General features: G+C 38.3%; 1 protein-coding gene across 4 annotated transcripts in view; it reads left to right on the forward strand.

Annotated features, from left to right (window-relative positions):
* The window catches only part of ANKEF1 (ankyrin repeat and EF-hand domain containing 1), an 87982-nt gene that overhangs the window by 64007 nt on the left and 6142 nt on the right, over window positions 1-17833 (forward strand). Inside the window, exons 1-6 of one of the 4 annotated variants that reach the window (XM_043884630.1) lie at window positions 2297-2350; window positions 3728-4116; window positions 7826-8025; window positions 8770-8919; window positions 10354-10477; window positions 15979-16801. In XM_043884630.1, the coding sequence (XP_043740565.1) occupies window positions 3771-4116; window positions 7826-8025; window positions 8770-8919; window positions 10354-10477; window positions 15979-16801 (1643 nt within the window). In that variant the 5' untranslated portion in view covers window positions 2297-2350; window positions 3728-3770. Of the gene's footprint in view, window positions 1-2296; window positions 2351-3727; window positions 4117-7825; window positions 8026-8769; window positions 8920-10353; window positions 10478-15978; window positions 16802-17833 lie in introns of those variants that run through there. The other 3 variants (XM_043884628.1, XM_043884632.1, XM_043884631.1) reach the window with 3 other exon arrangements.

Raw genomic sequence — 17833 nt, forward strand, 5'->3', positions numbered from 1 at the left:
GACATTTGCTCTCTCCTCAGCATTTCCAAGCTTCAGCAGAGAGATGCAAGCCTGTGGCTGCTTAATTCATCCTTGTATCTTAATTGGACATACGCTGCTAGTTATTTGTAGGGGCATTGCACTCAGAGACAACACTGAAGCATGTCTCTATCCTCACAAATGAGGTTGCATCAACTCAGTGTAAGCAGTAAGCTTTAGAGGAGCATCTTATCCTATTCTGTATGTGATGTATGTGTGAGGTAAGACATCCATGCACCTAACCAGAAAAGGCGAATAATAATGAAACAAGCCATAAATGCCAGCAAAAATAAATGTCACCAAGCCAAGCCCCAAAGGCCAAGAGGATGAGTTCTCAAGCAGCTTGGGACTTACTGGGAGCCTATTTATACACATGGTTCTAACAAATTGCCTCATCAATTCCTAGTCCATCACACATTGTAAACAGATTAGAAGGGAACAGAGGGGCTACAGCAAGCAGAACATAAAAGCCACGTGCCACATGATAGCTGATGCTTTCCACAGCAAAAGAGGAAGCACAGAGTATAAACAGCAGGCAGAGGAGAAGGAAGAAAGGAAGGGCCCCAGCACAAATCTGACTGTGGTGGTCACTTACTGGAACACCTTCCTCCTTGCCCTCACCCAGTCGTGGGCTGACTGCAACTGACAAAAACCTCATCATTCCCATGCACCAGGCTCAGATCTCTGCCTGAATAAGGTTTCCCATCCCCTTGTGAATTCTAACTCAGCATGTTCAAAACCTAGCCGTCTATACTTCCTAACCAGTCTGGATCCCATCCTGAGTACTCCATCTCAGACGAAGGTTGCTCAAACCAGAAACCTAGGCGTTTTCTTTGTTTCTTCCACTCAAGTTTTTAACCTTCAGTCATCATTTATTGAGCAAATATTTATTGACTCCTCATAGAAATCAGGTTCTGGGTGACTGAGAGACAATGATAATCAAAATATAAAGCTTCTATGCGGTGAAGACTGGCTACTAGTGGGAGAGACACAACTGTGTCTCTATAAATGGAATAAACTCCATATAAACTCCATAAATGGAATATGTCTATGTTTTCAGGTCTCTAGATGTTATATATAGAAATTTTACTTAATATTGTGAAGAAAATAAACCAAAAGGATCATGTAACATTTTGGCTGCAATTTGAGTGGTGAGAATGCTAGCCAACAGAAATTCTGAGCAAAGAACACTGTAGGCAGAGGCAACAGGCGGTTCCAGGGGCAGGAAGTAAAGTGAAGTACAAGTCACTCAGTCATGTCCAACTCTTTGCAACCCCACAGACTGCAGCTCACCAGGCTTCCCTGTCCTTCACCATCTCCCAGTTTGTTTAAACTCATGTCCATTGAGTCGGTGATGCCATCCAACCATCTGTCATCCTCTTCTCCACCTGCCTTCTATCTTTCCCAGCTTTAGGGTCTTGTTCAGTGAGTCAGCTCTTCATATCAGGTGGCCAGAGTATTGGAGCTTCAGCTTCAGCATCAGCTCTCTCAATGAATATTCAGAGTTGATTTCCTTTAGGACTGACTGGTTTGATCTCCTGCTGTCCAAGGGATTCTCAAGAGTCTTCTTCAACACTGTGGTTTGAAAGCATCAGTTCTTCAGTGTTCAGCCTTCTTTGTCCAGCTCTCACATCCATACATGACTACTGGAAAAACTATAGCCTTGACTGTATAGACCTTTGGTGGCAAAGTAATGTCTCTTCTTTATAATATGCTGTCTAGGTTGGTCATAGCTTTTCTTCCAAGGAGCAAGAGTCTTTTAATTTCATACCTAACAATTGCACTCATTTCACATGCTTAGTAAGGTCATGTCAAAATCTTCCAAGCTAGGCTTCAACCACACGTGAACCAAGAAATTTCAGATGTACAAGCTGGATTTAGAAAAGGCAGAGGAACCAGAGATCAAATTGCCAACATCCAATGGATCATAGTTAAAGCAAGAGAATTACAAAAGAACATCTACTTCTGCTTCATTGACTACGTTAAAGCCTTTGACTGTGTGGATCACAACTGTGGAAAATTCTGAAAGAGATGAAAATACCAGACCACCTGACCTCCCTCCTGTGAAACCTGTTTGCAGGTCAAGAAGCAACAGTTAGAATGGGACATAGAATGACAGACTGGTTCAAAATGGGGAAAGGAGTACATATTGTCACCCTGCTTATTTAACTTATATGCAGAGTATATTGTGCAAAATGCTGGGCTGGATGAAGCACAAACTGGAATCAAGATTGCAGAGAGTAATATCAATAACCTCAGATATGCAGATGACACCACCTTTATGGCAGAAAGTGAAGAGGAACTAAAGAGTCTCTTAATGAAGGTGAAAGAGGTGAGTGAAGAACCTGGCTTAAAACTCAACATTAAAAAAACTAAGATCATGGTATCTGGTCCCATCACTTCATGGCAAATAGATGGGAAACAATGGAAACAGTGACGGATTTTATTTTCTTGAGCTCCAAAATCACTGCAGATGGTGACTGCAGCCATGAAATTAAAAGACGCTTGCTCCTTGGAAGAAAAGCTATGACAACCTAGACAGTGTATTAAAAAGCAGAGACATTACTTTGCCAATAAAGTCCATCTAGTCAAAGCTATGGTTTTTCCATTAGTCACATATGGATGTGAGAGTTGGACCACAAAGAAGGCTGAATGCCAAAGAATTGATGCTTATGAACTCTGTGGTGTTGGAGAAGACTCTTGAGAGTCCCTTGGACTGTAAGAAAAAACCAGTTGATCCTAAAGGAAATCAGTCCTGAATATTCATTGGAAGGACTGATGCTGAAGCTGAAACTCCAATACTTTAGCCACCTGATGTGAAGAATCAACTCATTGGAAAAGATCCTGATGCTGGGAAAGATAGAAGGCAGGTGGAGAAGGCGATGACAGAGTTGGTTGGATGGCATTACTGACTCCATGGACATGAGTTTGAGCAAGCTCTAGGAGATGGTAAAGGATTGGGAAGTCTGGCCTGCTGCAGTCCATGGGGTCACGAAGATTTGGACACAACTGAGCAACAGAACAACCACCACATGGTCTACTACTTGACTCAAAATATTGTTTTTTGGAATTGAATAAGCCACAAGAGATAAAATTATGTATTAGAAGGCTTATTGCAAGTTAGTGGGATTATTTATTGAAAATTTACAGTTGTGTCTCAGTCATTCACCTGCCTCATCCCCCACATAAGATAAAATAGGAATCATCCATCACATGTTTGGTATTTCACAGAGCTCAAGAGATTCCTGTTTATACTGAGCAGCTAACATTTCTACACAGTCTTTTTTTTTTTTTTTTTACAGTATTTTTAAACTGCTGTAATCTGTGTGTTCTCTACATTGTGGGAGATGTGCTGGTACAGAGCATTGTAGTGGGAGGCTTGCAGTTTAGTTGACCTCACCTTCCTCATGGGTAAACAGTAAGGCTGTGTCAAGGAGGGATGATTAAATGAGATAAGAATATGGCATAACCAGTTTACTTTATGATGGAAGATTTGTTTTGAAATATTTTAACATTATGCTAGCTGAGTATTTTTGTGCTTATGTGTAATTTTTGCTTTCATGAAATTAGTTGCAATAAATTATGGTAATAATGTTTCATAAGAAGCAGCATCTCTTCTTAGGAAAACCTTAAAATACTATTTAGTCAAAGTAAAGATGAAGAAAATAACGTTGAGTTCCATGTTTTGCTTTGATTTTTGCTGCTGTAGTTTTGGTTTGGCCCACAAAGGCATTGCAAGAAGCTGGTCAACTATGGCTTTAGCAGATAAGAGACTTGAGAACCTGCAGATCTACAAAGTTCTTCAGTGTGTTCGGAACAAAGACAAGAAGCAGATAGAGAAGCTGACCAGGCTCGGATATCCTGAACTCATCAATTTCACAGACCCGGTCAATGGAAACAGTGCTCTGCACTTAGCCTCGGTTTCCAATGACATCGACATGGTCAGCTTTCTCCTGAGCCTTGGTGCTCACCCTGATGTGCAAGACAAAATGGGCTGTACTCCGACTATGAGGGCTGCAGAACTGGGCCACGAATTGTCCATGGAAATATTAGCCAAAGCAAAAGCTGATATGACTATTGTTGATAACGAAGGAAAAGGTAAAAACTCTTAGCATTCTATCTAGTAAATGCAATTTGATTTGCATTTTTTCTTACAAACTTTAGAAGTCAATATAATGCATTTTTTGCTTTCAGACTTTAGAAAGGAGTTACTCATGGCATGTAGTAGTGAGAGGCTAGATTCTCACTCTTACATCTCCCCATAATTTGAAAACAGTTTAGATGTTTCTTAGGAAAACCAGTTCTGAGAACTTTCTCATTGAGAAAAACTATTAGAATTAATCTTTTTTTTTTTAATGTGGAGAACTTTTAACATGACACACATATTTCCATAAGCATAATCACTTATTGTAAAATATGAAATCCATTTAGAATTTTACATGTTAGAACCTCAAGTAATACTTGAGCTAGGGTTTTGCTCTCAAGAGCAGTCTATGTAGAAAGTAGTTGCATTTGGGAACTTGAGGAACTAAGGTGGATTCTGACATAAGCTCCAAGTTTCTATTACTTGTTTTAAAAATATATTTGGAAATATGACTTAATCATAGAAATATGGCATGTTTGTGATTATTGTGATTATTCAAGTGAGACAGCACTGTCTCACTCTTCCCCTCCCATATCCCATCTTAAGACCACGATCTGGGAGCTTCTTGTCCAAATGACTCAAGGTTCTGGCAGGAAGTGATGCAGCCTCATGAAAATCACTAAGAAAATTACCACAAGGCTTAATATAAACTGGTAGATTTAATCAGTTGTTCCAAAGAATTTCTTCAAGTACAAAACCATTAACATCAGTCCCACATTAGAGGAATGAATCCCATTTTATACCATTAATTAATGTTTTCTGACAGGAACAGGATCTGCTTTTGTAACTCTCTGTGGACATGGTATTTGATAAGTGACTTGCTTATAACAAGAGAAGAGGACAAAGAAAAGGAACAACTATTTAATTATTTAATGTATTCATGAGTCAAATGTATTTTTTTTAATGTTTTTATTCTAAAAAAAAAAAAAAAAAAAGCAGAAGCCTTTCAAAGCTCTATACAGCAGTGGTCCCCAGTATTTTTGGCACCAGGGACTGGTTTCGTGGGAGACAATTTTTCTGTGGACCAAGGAGGTGGGGGAATGGTGCAAGTGATACTTTCATAGTATAAAAGAAATGACAGTTCTATGGAGCATCTAGATAAATGTAAATTGGATAAATTCTACCATTAAAAATACATGAAATGAAAATTTAAAAATGAGAGTTACTCAAACAGTTAAAAACAGAAAGATGGTCAGGGACATGTTGAAAATGCAAAACCAAAGACAGAGAAGTCATAGCAGGCAAGAGTGAACCTTGTTGTTGTTTTGGTTCACTCTTGCCTGCTATGACTTCTCTGTCTTTGGTTTTGCATTTTCAACATGTCCCTGACCATCTTTCTGTTTTTAACTGTTTGAGTAACTATTTCAGATGCATGTTTATATGAAATATAGTTCAGTTTTGATTTTCACATAAATTGTATTTTTATTTTAATGGTTGAGTTTATCCAATTTACATTTATCTGCATTCTCCACAAAACTGGCATTTATTTTATTCTATAAAAGCATAATATATTTAATTTATATACATACACAGATAAATACATATAAAAATAATTTTCTGTATGGTCCATATGATCTTTGTTTTGTTATATGTGTATTTATCTTCCTTCTCATATTTTCTAAAATTAATAGTCTGTTTTTAGTTCTTTTAATGGCTAACTTGACAGCTTTACATATACATAAACCTCTGTTTATCAAATCATTACACTAAACCGTATTCATTGATATTTTTCTATGAAAGATGAGATTGATACAAAAATTCTTCCTGTCACCTCCCTTCCAGTATCTAATTTTAGTAAATTATAATCATTTTAGTTCTTTCAATGATTCTTTTCATACCTTTTATCTGCTTTTAATAATATCTCAAAACTCCAGCAATAAAAGATAAAGAAAATTGAATGCTTAAACTCTCCTTTCCTCTCTTCCCTACCAGTCTTGTTAAATTTCCTTATTATTTCTACATTGTTGTGAACTACAATTTTCTTTTCTGTATCTAGAATTCCCAAAGTGATTGAGCTTTGATTCAATGATTGAAGGAATTCAGCGTCTATCATGGGTCACATATTCCCTGTTAATCTCCTGTTAGACTCATTTTTGTCATTGAGTAGTTTAGCTCACTCCTTGGGGCTTATATACTTTGATTTCTTGCATCTTTAAACTTATATGTTCATCTCTTTTATATATGAACAATTGCTTGACTGAGTGTTAAAAATCCCCTGTTTTCTTTTGCAAGTGATATTGTAAAACTCCTTTGCTTATTTTCTAGCACTGAATGTTGTGCAAAGTCTTGCAGCCAAACGACATTTCCTCTTTAGAGATGGCTTGAATTTTTAACTGGCTGCTCACAGGACACTTTCTTTATCTAGTTTTGCCTAGGCACATATTATGGATTGTTCCTAATCAGTTTTTCCTGAGATCCAGTATATCCTGTTAGATCTAGGTTTTTACTTCAGGAGGGTTTTCTTTTATTATATCTCTCCATTTTTCTGTTCCATTTGGTCTTTTATTGAACACCAATTACATACATGTTAAATATTATTTGCCTTTCTAGACCATTTAAACTCTTGGATTTTTTTCAAGTTCTTTCAACTTTTTCCTCCGTGTCCCTGCCTATGGTTTTGGCAGTGTCTGCTCTCTTTTTTCCTGTTCCCATGTGACTTTCATTTCTTTAGTGGTTTTATTTTTCTCTCCCATTTCTTTTCTAAGATATACTTGCTCAAATTCATCTTTTCCTTCTATTTATCTTTTTGGTTTGGTCTACCTTTACATTTTTGTTTCAGAAAAAGTTATATGCAAATTTTTGTTATCAGTAACAGATCAGTCAGTAATTTTCATGTGGTATAGTTATTTGAGTATATAATTTTTGCCTGGTGTTTGTCAGCTTCCTTTCCTTGTCTTTCAGTATCTTTTTTCATAGGTCGTATGCTGGTTTTTTGTTGGTTACTGTTCCTATTTGAATGAAGTCCGTTTTTAGAGTGAAGTCATTACAAAGTCAGTTTGGAGTTTGTCTGCTGTTGAGTTTCTTAAGAAAACTCTGACTGGGGTTTATAAACAGTACCCCTGGTCTGTAGTACATTTTTGACATGGATTATGTTGAGGGTCTGTATGTCATAGATACCAGATATGAGGAGTTAGCATTTTTCTATCTGCAGTGAACAAATTGCCATCTACTTTTTCTTCTCACTGCAACTGTACAGACAGCCTGCTTCCTGTAAACACGGCTGGTAAACATTTCATCATTCAATACTATCTCCCTTGCCACTCTGCAATTTCGAAGGGGGTCCAGGGATCACCAGTAACCCTCGGGCACACACACTCCTGCACATTCTGAGAAGGACACTGGTGTATAGATCGCAGGATGCCAAACACCCAGGGTCAACAGGGGCTCACATTCCAGCACTCAGATTCTTCTCAGACAAGATCCTGTCACATTTTGGTTATGACTGTTTTCTAGCTCTTATCAGAGGTTGGGTTTCCTTTTTGGTTTCTCTGTCTTGGTGTTTCAGTTGATTTCCGAGAGAAAACCAAGGCATAAATGCCTTTGCTCTATCACCTTCAACTAGCTAATTATGAATTTTAAAATTATTCTTTGTTCCTTCCTATCTGACTCAAATGTAGAGAGACTACTAGTTACGTGTTCTTTGGGGATTCTATTTTTCTGCAGGTATTTTGTTTTACTGCATTTTACCTACTAAGCGGCATTATCGGTGCGCGCTGATTGCCTTGGAACATGGTGCGGATGTCAACAACTGTACCTGTGAAGGGAAGCCGATATTCCTTAGAGCTTGTGAAGAAGCGCATGATGTAAAGGATGTGTGCCTGACGTTTTTGGAAAAAGGAGCCAATCCGAATGCTATCAACACAGTAAGACTATTTCTGTGATTATATATTCCTTTTTTTCAATTAGAGTCCTGTTACTGTATTTTTTCACTTGAATGTGGTAAAATTATCCTGTTAGCTTACAGACCTTTCATTTCTGTTCAAAATGCTTTAAAATTATAGACTTTCATTATCTTTATATGGCATGGCCATGATTCTATGGTCTGTTTCCTAATTATGTTTGAAAGATTGGTATTTATTATGTACAACATTAAAAGATCATTACAGGAACTAGAAAAGATATTCCTGATGCCTAATAAAAATTTACCTTCTACAGAAAATATGTAGCTCTGCTGTTTCCCTTCATTATTTTGCTTCCTCTCCTCACTTGGCTAATTTTACTGAGTTTTCTTTTAATTGTCATTTCCAGACAATAAAAATAGATTTTCTTCTCATTAGAAAATACCTATAGCCTAATTTTAGCATACATTTTACTCTCTCTTCTCCCTTTTTGCTCTACTTTCTTGGCAAGAAACTGCACTTTTTAGCATTATGTTATCATAGGAAAATCTGGTGTGACCTTGACTCTGATTATAGAATTCTACATTTTGGACACTGACCCATTTTCCTGACTTCATGTTTCCTGTTTGTTACATGAAACCAATAAAATTGTACGAAACTGAACATGTCAGTGTGACTCTAAGGCCAAATGGATTTAGACCATATTAATACTGAGCGTGGCATTTAGTATAACAGGGATAAACAGCATCTGGTCTGTTTCATGTCCAGTCCACAGGTCGCACGGCTTTAATGGAAGCATCACGAGAGGGAGTGACAGAGCTAGTTCGAGGGATATTGGAAAGAGGAGGGGACGTGAATGCATTTGACAATGACAGACATCATGCCGCACACTTTGCTGCCAAAGGAGGCTTTTTTGATGTAATAATCTACTATATTCTTTAAAATTTGTTGCTAAAAATATTCTCCTTTTCCTCAGCATCTTAAAATGTAGTATAAGTTACACTGACAGATTTTTTTTTTTGCATTTTCATTTTCCAAAATAATTCCAGAATTGTATTTTATACCAGATATTATCCTTCAAGGCTTATTTTAGCTCTTTATTCAGTTTTATCTGCTTGCTAATTTACTCTTCTAATATTACTAGTAATATTTTTTTCTATATTCTTAACTGGGCTTCCCTAGGGGCTCAGACCCTAAAGAATCTGCCTGCAATGTGGGAGACCTGGGTTCAAGGCCTGGGTCGGGAAAATCCCCTGTAGAAGGAAATGGCAACCTATTCCAGTATTCTTGCCTGGAGAATTCCATGGACAGAGGAGCCTGGTGGGCTATAGCCCACGGGGTTGCAAAGACTCAGACACAGCTGAGCGACTAACACTTTCACTTTTTTCTTTCAGTTATGACAACTGAAAAGTTTTGCCACATACTACTACTCTATTTTATGACTCCATTGCATATGAGAATTTTCACAGTACAGTATGATCTAATTTGGGGGAGGCCAAGGCCTAATCTCATCTCCTTGATGTTTAAGTACATCTAATGACTCACCTAAGTTTTTAACTCTCAAGTATTCTGATTATCTGGATATATCAGCTAAAGATATCTCATACATATAGTGATACTGCAGAAAAAACTAGAACTCAATGCTATCCTATTTTTTTTAATGCTATCCTATTTTTTAAAATTCTGAATTGTATCTAAAATTTCTTTCCTTAGTTCTAACATTATCTTTACTTTTGTCACTGGGTCTCTTACCTGCAATAAAAGTATACATCACAGTAAAAATCACATCTGTCTGGTATAGAATTTGCTCCCCTGATTTGCCCCAGTCTGATGCATTCTAAAGTTGCCTAAATTTGCCAAAATGGTAGTTCCCCAGATGAGTTTAGAGTTTTCTATACTCTAGATAGATGGTCCCCAACCTTTTTGGCACCAGAGACCGGTTTCACGGAAGACAATTTTTCCGCAGACTTGTGGGGGCGGTGGGGGGTGGCTGTGGTTTCAAGATAATTCAAGCACTTTACATTTATTGTGTACTTTATTTCTATTATTGTTACATCACCACCTCAGATCATCAGGTGTTAGATCCTGGAGGTTGAGGATCCCTGCTCTAGAACTTCTGACTGTTCTGTATGTGGCTGTACAATATGGTACAATTACGGTACACACGTGGTTTCTGAGTCCTTAAACTATGGCTAGTCAAAGTAAGGAACTGAATATTTGACATTTGTTTTCTATTTAATTCATTTCAATTAATTCAAACTGACACTCTGGATAGCACAGGTCTAGATCTGAGTTTTCAACCAGTAAACATGCATTCTTATTCCTCTATGATATCCACTATTTATTTTGCAGGTACTGAAGCTGCTTTTTGCGTACAATGGAGACATGGGGCTGATTGCAATGAATGGCAACACGCCACTTCATTATGCTGCCATGGGTGGTTTTGCGGATTGCTGTAAATATATAGCTCAGCGAGGTAAACGGTCTACCAATTTCATGTCTAAAGAACTTATGACTTCCCCACATTGCAGATGAGCAGAGAATTTCAGCGTGTCAACATCAGTTGCTTATCTCTGTAGAAAGAAAATTAAATTTTTTTCTTATTTACCTTCTGTTAAATCATAAATCTGACCTAGAAAGTAATAAAAATTCATCTCTCAAGTATCTTTAGATGATTATTAAAAATCTAAAGAGAATTATTTATGAGTCAACCAATTACTAAGATGCTTATTTTTTAAAATGTAAATATCAGTCTAAGACGGAGAAGGAAATGGCAACCCACTCCAGTATTCTTGCCTGGAGAATCTCAGGGACAGAGGAGCCTGGTGGGCTGCCGTCTATGGGGTTACACAGAGTCGGACACAGCTGAAGCGACTTAGCAGCAGCATCAATTTAAAAAGGACAAACACTAGGAACCATGTCCAAATTCTTAAATATTTTATTTTTGAAAATATACTATCATGTCAAGTGCAAAGATAACATTTTGGAAAATTTTAAATTATGGGGGAAATGTTTTGGGGAGAAGCATTAAATAAAATGAAAACTTTAATGGAATATTTGAAATATAAGTAATATTTATTACTTTAGATTTTCCTGTATATTTTAAATAACTGTTAATTTGAGAATATAAACTATGTTATGCATGTTGTGTGTGCTCAGTTGCTCAGTCGTGTCTGACTCTGAGACGCTGTGGACTGTAGCCTGCCAGGCTCCTCTGTCCATGTGATACTGGAGAAGATTGCCATTTCCTCTTTCAGGGGATGCCCCCAACTCAGGTACTGAAGCCGGGTCTCCTGTGCCTGCTGCATTGCAGGCAGATTCTTCACCAGTGAGACACTGGGGTTTCTTTTATGTTATGCATAGCTGAATGTATCCCTAAAATGGGCTTCTTCTCACGTGGCTCAGTAGTAAAGAACCCATCTGTCAAGCAGGAGACACAGGTTCAATACCTGTACTGGGCAGATCCCCTGGAGAAGGAAATGGCAATCCACTCCAGCATTCTTGCTGGGAAAATACCTTGATGGCAGGCTACAGTCCATGGGGTAACAAACAAGTCAGACATGACTTAGCAACTAAATAGCAACAATTCCTTAAAATAGTTAATATTTTAAAAAATTTAAATAGCAATATTAGCCAATTAAGTTTAAATATTTTTACTAATTTTGTGTTAATTACATGTCTTAAGGAAATCAGTCCTGAATATTCATTGGAAGGACTGATGCTGAAGCTGAAACTCCAATACTTGGCCACCTGATGCAAAGAACTGACTCATTTGAAAAGACACTGATGCTGGAAAAGATTGAAGGTGGGAGGAGAAGGGTGTTGACAGAGGATGAGATGGTTGGATGGCATCACCCATGCGATGGAAATGAGTTTAAGTAAGCTCTGGGAGTTGGTGATGGACAGGGAGGCCTGGCATGCTGCAGTCCATGGGGTCACAAAGAGTCGGACATGACTGAGCGACTGATCTGAACTGAACTGAATTAAACACACATTCAATGTTATTAACTCTTTGTTAGAGAGGGAACTGCATGCTGCTGAATGTTATGGTAGTGAGTTATTTTTTTCCAGTTTATGAGAAATAGAAACTTAAAGTTCAGCAGCTCTATCATAGAGCAGAAAAAGTGCTTTCATTTTCCTGTCTTCTATGCAGGCACAGAAATTTTGAAGTCACTGGGACCCAAGAGAGCCTATACTGTAACCACTAACATTATAAATGAGATTAACATGCCTGCATAACTAATGGTGTAGTAACTGATTCACTTTGATTTTTTTTTTTTTACCTTATACAAAGCTCACATTCTTTCCCCATCCCCCTAAAATAAAGAGATAACGGAAAATGTACCAAATGCAATTTTTGCCCTCATCAACTGTCTCTGAAGAGACAGTTTTCAAATCTTGTTTCCAAATCTCTCACCACAAGCAGATTATTCTGACACTTCATTTTTCACATTGTGTATTTCTAAAAATTAGAGATCTGCCCAGATTGAGACAAATTTCTTCAACTTTAACATGCTAACTCTTTTCTTATTGGGAGAAATATCCCTCAATATATACTCTACCATTTATGTCCTTCTGGGATAAAGTCAGAGAAAGCAAATTGAGACGTACAGGGCCAGAGCTTGCCAAAGGCCTTGCTGGTGATACAGAAAAGATTGATCCTCCTGGCAGACTCATAAGACTAGACTGTTTCTGAAACAAATGTCTGAAAATGTTTTGAGTTCCCTAGCATCTTTGGAAGTACAACTGCTTCACCAGGTGCTATATGGGTGACCTAGTTCCACATGAGAGTGTTATCAGTTATACTTCCACCTTTAGAATCTTGGATCTAAGGCCGTCAGAGCAATTGGAAGCCATTAGCCATGAAATGCTCATTTCTGAGTAAACTCCCTGGGTGTAGTCTCTTCTATCCTTAAATATGAAGGCTGGATTCTTTTCCCCCAAGAAACCAGTTCCTCAGTATGCTCCACTTTTGATCCTGATCTTGTCCCTGGAGTAATTTACACCTCCCTGTAGGCAATGTGAGGCCATGTCCAGGAGAGTGGAGGGGAGTTTAGATTAGCTGTCCTGAAGCCTCTGTGGAGGGATCTCCTCATGGGGCTTTTGACAGCAGTCAGCCAAAAGTCACGTTATCTCAGCGACAGAGGAACATAAATCACAGAGAGCATGAATGGATCTGTATTTACTAACAATAAAAGAGAAGACAAAAGTCAGAAGGACAGGAAAATGCCTTCATATCTTTAAGCTTGGATGTGGGGGTCTTTATTCCACAGAAAATTGCTAACTGGGAAGAAACTAGGAGCAGAAGAAGGCAAGATAAAGCAGCTTTAAAACCCTTTGATCCTTGGTGCTGGTGCATCTTTGATCCAAAGATGCTGGTGAATACAGGAGTGAACTGGGAGGTGGCAGATAAACCCCCAGACATCCCGAGTGAGTGAAAAAGCTAAGTAAAAGTAGCAGACTCAAGATGACTATGGAATTACACTATTGAATTATTATACTGTGGAGACAAGGCTCAGGTCCTTTTCCCAATAAGTCACACTGTTCTTCAAACTGTTCAGTATAAAAATTATAGAATATTTATGTCCAAAGTACCCTTTTTGAGTTTTCCTATCACTAATAAATATACCAGCCTTCATATAAAATTTTAATTTTGACAATGCCAGAAGTATTAATGCTGAAATCATTAATCATCCAATGATTAATGATTTTCTTTTTGAAAAGGAATAAAATTATGAAGTGTTGGAGGGGGATGTTATATTTTCACATGCAGCTGCCTTTACATTTTGGATGCTAGAGATACTGATTGCTAGAGAATCTTTTTTGATTATGTGATATTGGCAAGGCAACAAAAGAGCCTCATAGATTGAAAACGCTAGAACGAATATCTTCATAGTCTGACTTATAATGGGTTTTTAGTGTCTTAAGACACTTATTACAGACAACACAGCCTCTTGATACCACTAAGTAGACTCCCTGATGCATTCAGAAAAGCTTATTTATTTGGAGAATGCTTACATGTGATGTTGGTCTCATCATTTTAAGTCAGAGACTAAAAAAGGAAAATGAATTTTAATGCCTAATTGCACAACTCTTAACTGGAATTCTTTCAGATTTGATGAGATAACATTTTCAGGCAGTTCATATGACCTTACTGCAAAACAGCAGGTCAATATAAATTACATGAATTTCATGGAAAATACAGATAAAACATAGTTTAAGATTTTACACAGATTAACAGTCATAATTGTTCAAAAGAAGCAAGAGTCAGTTAGCATCTTAGATGCCTAAAGTCCTGCTTAAGCTGTTTGAATCCAGCTTCTTTCCAAATTTAAATGTCTTCTTTACTCTTTCCCACTTGGCATGAAACCTCTTTAGCGAGTATTCTAATGTGATATTTGTTTCAAATATCTACAGGGATTGATTTCTTAATCCTTTGGGGATAGATACTATTCACTGGAAAAATATCTTCCTCAAAATTCACCAAACTGAAGCTCACAGAAAGAAAAAATATATAGCTTAAGTTTTTGTGTTCACGATGTTGTTCAGTCAGTCACTCAGTTGTGTGTGACTCTATGTGACCCACGGACTGCAGCACACCAGGTTTCCCTGTCCTTCACCATCTCCCAGAGCTTGCTCAAACTCATATTCCTTGATTTGGTGATGCCATCCAACCATCTCATCCTCTGTCATCCCCTGCTCCTGCCTTCAATCTTCCCCAGCATCAGGGTCTTTTCCAATGAGTCGGCTCTTTGCATCAGGTGGTCAAAGTATTGGGGCTTCAGCTTCATCAGTCCTTCCAATGAATATTCAAGGTTGGTTTCCTTTAGGATTGACTGGTTTGATCTCCTTGTGGTCCAAGGGACTCTCAAAAGTCTTCTCCAACACCACAGTTCAAAAGCATCAATTCTTCGACGCTCAGCTTTCTTTATGGTCCAACTCTCACATCCATACATTACTAATGGAAAAACCATAGCTTTGACTAGACAGACTTTTGTTGGCAAAGTAATGTCTCTGCTTTTTAATATGCTGTCTAGATTTGTCATAGCTTTTCTTCCAAGGAGCAAGCATCTTTTAATTTCATGGTTGCAGTCACCATCTGCAGTGATTTTGGAGCCCAAGAAAATAAAGTCTGACACTGTTTCCATTGTTTCCCAATCTATTTGCCATGAAGTGATGGGACCAGATGCCATGATCTTAGTTTTTTGAATGTTGAGCTTTAAGCCAGCTTTTTCACTTTCCTCTTTCACCTTCATCAAGAGGCTTTTTAGATCCTCTTTGCTTTCTGCCAGAAGGGTAGTATCATCTGCATATCTGAGGTTATTGATATTTCTCCCTGCAATCTTAATTCCAGCTTGTGCTTCATCTATCCTGGCATTTTGCATGATGTACTCTGCATATAAGTTAATAATAATTTTTATTTATTAAATTTTTTTTAAAGTTTTTATTTATATATGAGTTGAGTGTGTGTATGCTCAGTTGTGTCCAACTCTTGTGACCCCACAGACTATAGCCCACCAGGCTCCTCCTTTCCATGGAATTTTCCAGGCAAAAATACTGGAATCGGTTGCCATTTCCTTCTCCAGGAGATCTTCCTGACCCAAGGATCCAACCCAAGTCCTTTACATCTCCTGCACTGGCAGGCAGATTCTTTACCACTGAGCCACAGGGAATCACTTTTATATTAGAGTATAGCCTATTAACAATGTTATTATAGTTTCAGATGGACTGCAAGGGGACTCAACCATACATATAAATGTATCATCCATTCTCCCCCATAACCTTGAGCAGGGTAATCATAGATTAATCCTGTAATTATAATAACTAACTGTGCTCACCTCTATATACAAATAATTTGGGAACCAACTTTTGATTATTCGCTGAAAATTTAAAAACCAACAACAACAGATATATGTCATTTGTGAACCCAGGCAGATGCCCCAGCACCATTCATAATCATGATGTTTCTTGTTTTAGGATGTGACCTAAAATGGAAGAATCTGGAGCATAAAACACCGAGGAACTTGGCTAAGGAAGGCGGCTTCAAAGCAGCCAGCAAAGAAATACGGCGGGCGGAGCAAATCGCTAATAAACTGGCCAGGCCAGGGGTCAAAAATCCGAATCCGCCCTTGTTCCTGAGACTTCACGATTGGTCAGTAGAACATGAGACTTTCCTTCGGGAAGCCTTCTCCTTTGTGGACAGGGGCGATGGGACAGTCACCAAGGAGGACTTTGTGCTGACCCTGGAGGAGAGGCAAGATTTTGTGAACTCAGAGCAGCTGGCTGCTATAGCGCAACTTCACGAAAAAGTCCGGGGTGGAGGGGTCAATATTAATGAGTTCTTTAAAGGGACCAGATATTTAAGTAAGTCTTATGTCTTGGGATCCTATGGGCCTAAGAAAAAGAAAAAAGGGATGGCCAAAAAAGCCAGAATGGGCAAGTTTGTTTTACCCCTCCCCATCTGTATCATCCCCGACCAAGTGTTTCCACGCCGCAGCGACGGTGGGCCGCCCTATTATATGATCGAAACCTACAAGAATGTGACTGACTGCAATCGCTTTAACAGAGATCACCCCCCAGAACATCCCATTCAGGATGACTCTGCTTGGTATATTGATGATCCAGGGAAGGTCTTTTCAAACATTAATTTTATCACCAAGGCGGGAGACCTGGCTTCTCTGAAAAAGGCTTTTGAATCAGGAATACCTGTGGATATGAAGGATAATTACTACAAGACACCGCTAATGACTGCATGTGCTACTGGAAACATCGATGCAGTCAAGTTTCTTCTTGAAAAGGGGTATGTCTTTTGCTTGAGTGCGATTTAGATTTTTGGGAGCCTTCACATTTCGAGGAAGTGAAAGGAAGGCTAAGAAACAGTCAACTCTAGAATTTAAATAGTGGCAAGAAATTACTTCATTTCTGCAGTCTAGATCCCAAATAGACCTTATATGGTGGGCCAGGATAATGGGAGCATTAAGAGCCTGTAGGACAATGCCAAAGTGAAAGCTGAGAAGTTTTCACTCTAGGGGTGGAAGAAGCCTTATGATTGGGTGTCCCTGGCCTCCCAAAACAATTTTAATTTGATTCAGAGCTTAACCTAGATGCTGTGGAGTGCCTTTTATTTTAAATTAGAACTATTTACTGTGGTCAAAAGTAGCATGTGATCTACCGTCTTAACAAATTTTAAGTGTATGGTGCAATATTGCTAACTACAATCACAGTATTACAGAGCAGATCTTTAAAATGTATTCATTTTACATGAAGCCATTTTTAAATCTGCTTTTTTTTTTTTTTTGAGGGCATCCCAACAAATCAAATAATTTGACAGTGGCTATAAGACTAAGTGGGCTTCCCAGGTGGTGCTAGTGGAAAAGACCCACCTGTTAGTACAGGAGACATAAGAGACTCGGTTGGATCCCTGGGTTGGGAAGATCCCCTGGAGGAGGGCATGGCAACTCACTCCAGTACCCTTGCCTGGAGAATCCCATGGACAGAGGAGCCTGGCAGGCAATGTCCTTAGGGTTGCAAAGAGTCAGACATGACTGAAGCAACTTAGCATGCACATAACGACTAAATGGCTAGGCATGTTTCATTCCCTTTTCCTTGGTTCATTTGTAAATATCTTTAAGATAACAAAGCATGACATTTAACTTTTTAATCAGAAGCAATTTCTCTGGTTTAAGTCCTTCTTTTTTACCATTGCTGAATAACCTGGTGTAACTTTCTTAACCTTTTTGTGCCTCAGTTTTCTCACTATAATGGAACTCAGCTCACAGAATTTCTTGAAGATTAAATGAGTTAAAATATGCAAAGCACTTAGTAGCCCAGT

Source organism: Cervus elaphus, chromosome 23, assembly GCF_910594005.1.
Source record: "Cervus elaphus chromosome 23, mCerEla1.1, whole genome shotgun sequence".
Lineage (NCBI taxonomy): Eukaryota > Metazoa > Chordata > Mammalia > Artiodactyla > Cervidae > Cervus > Cervus elaphus.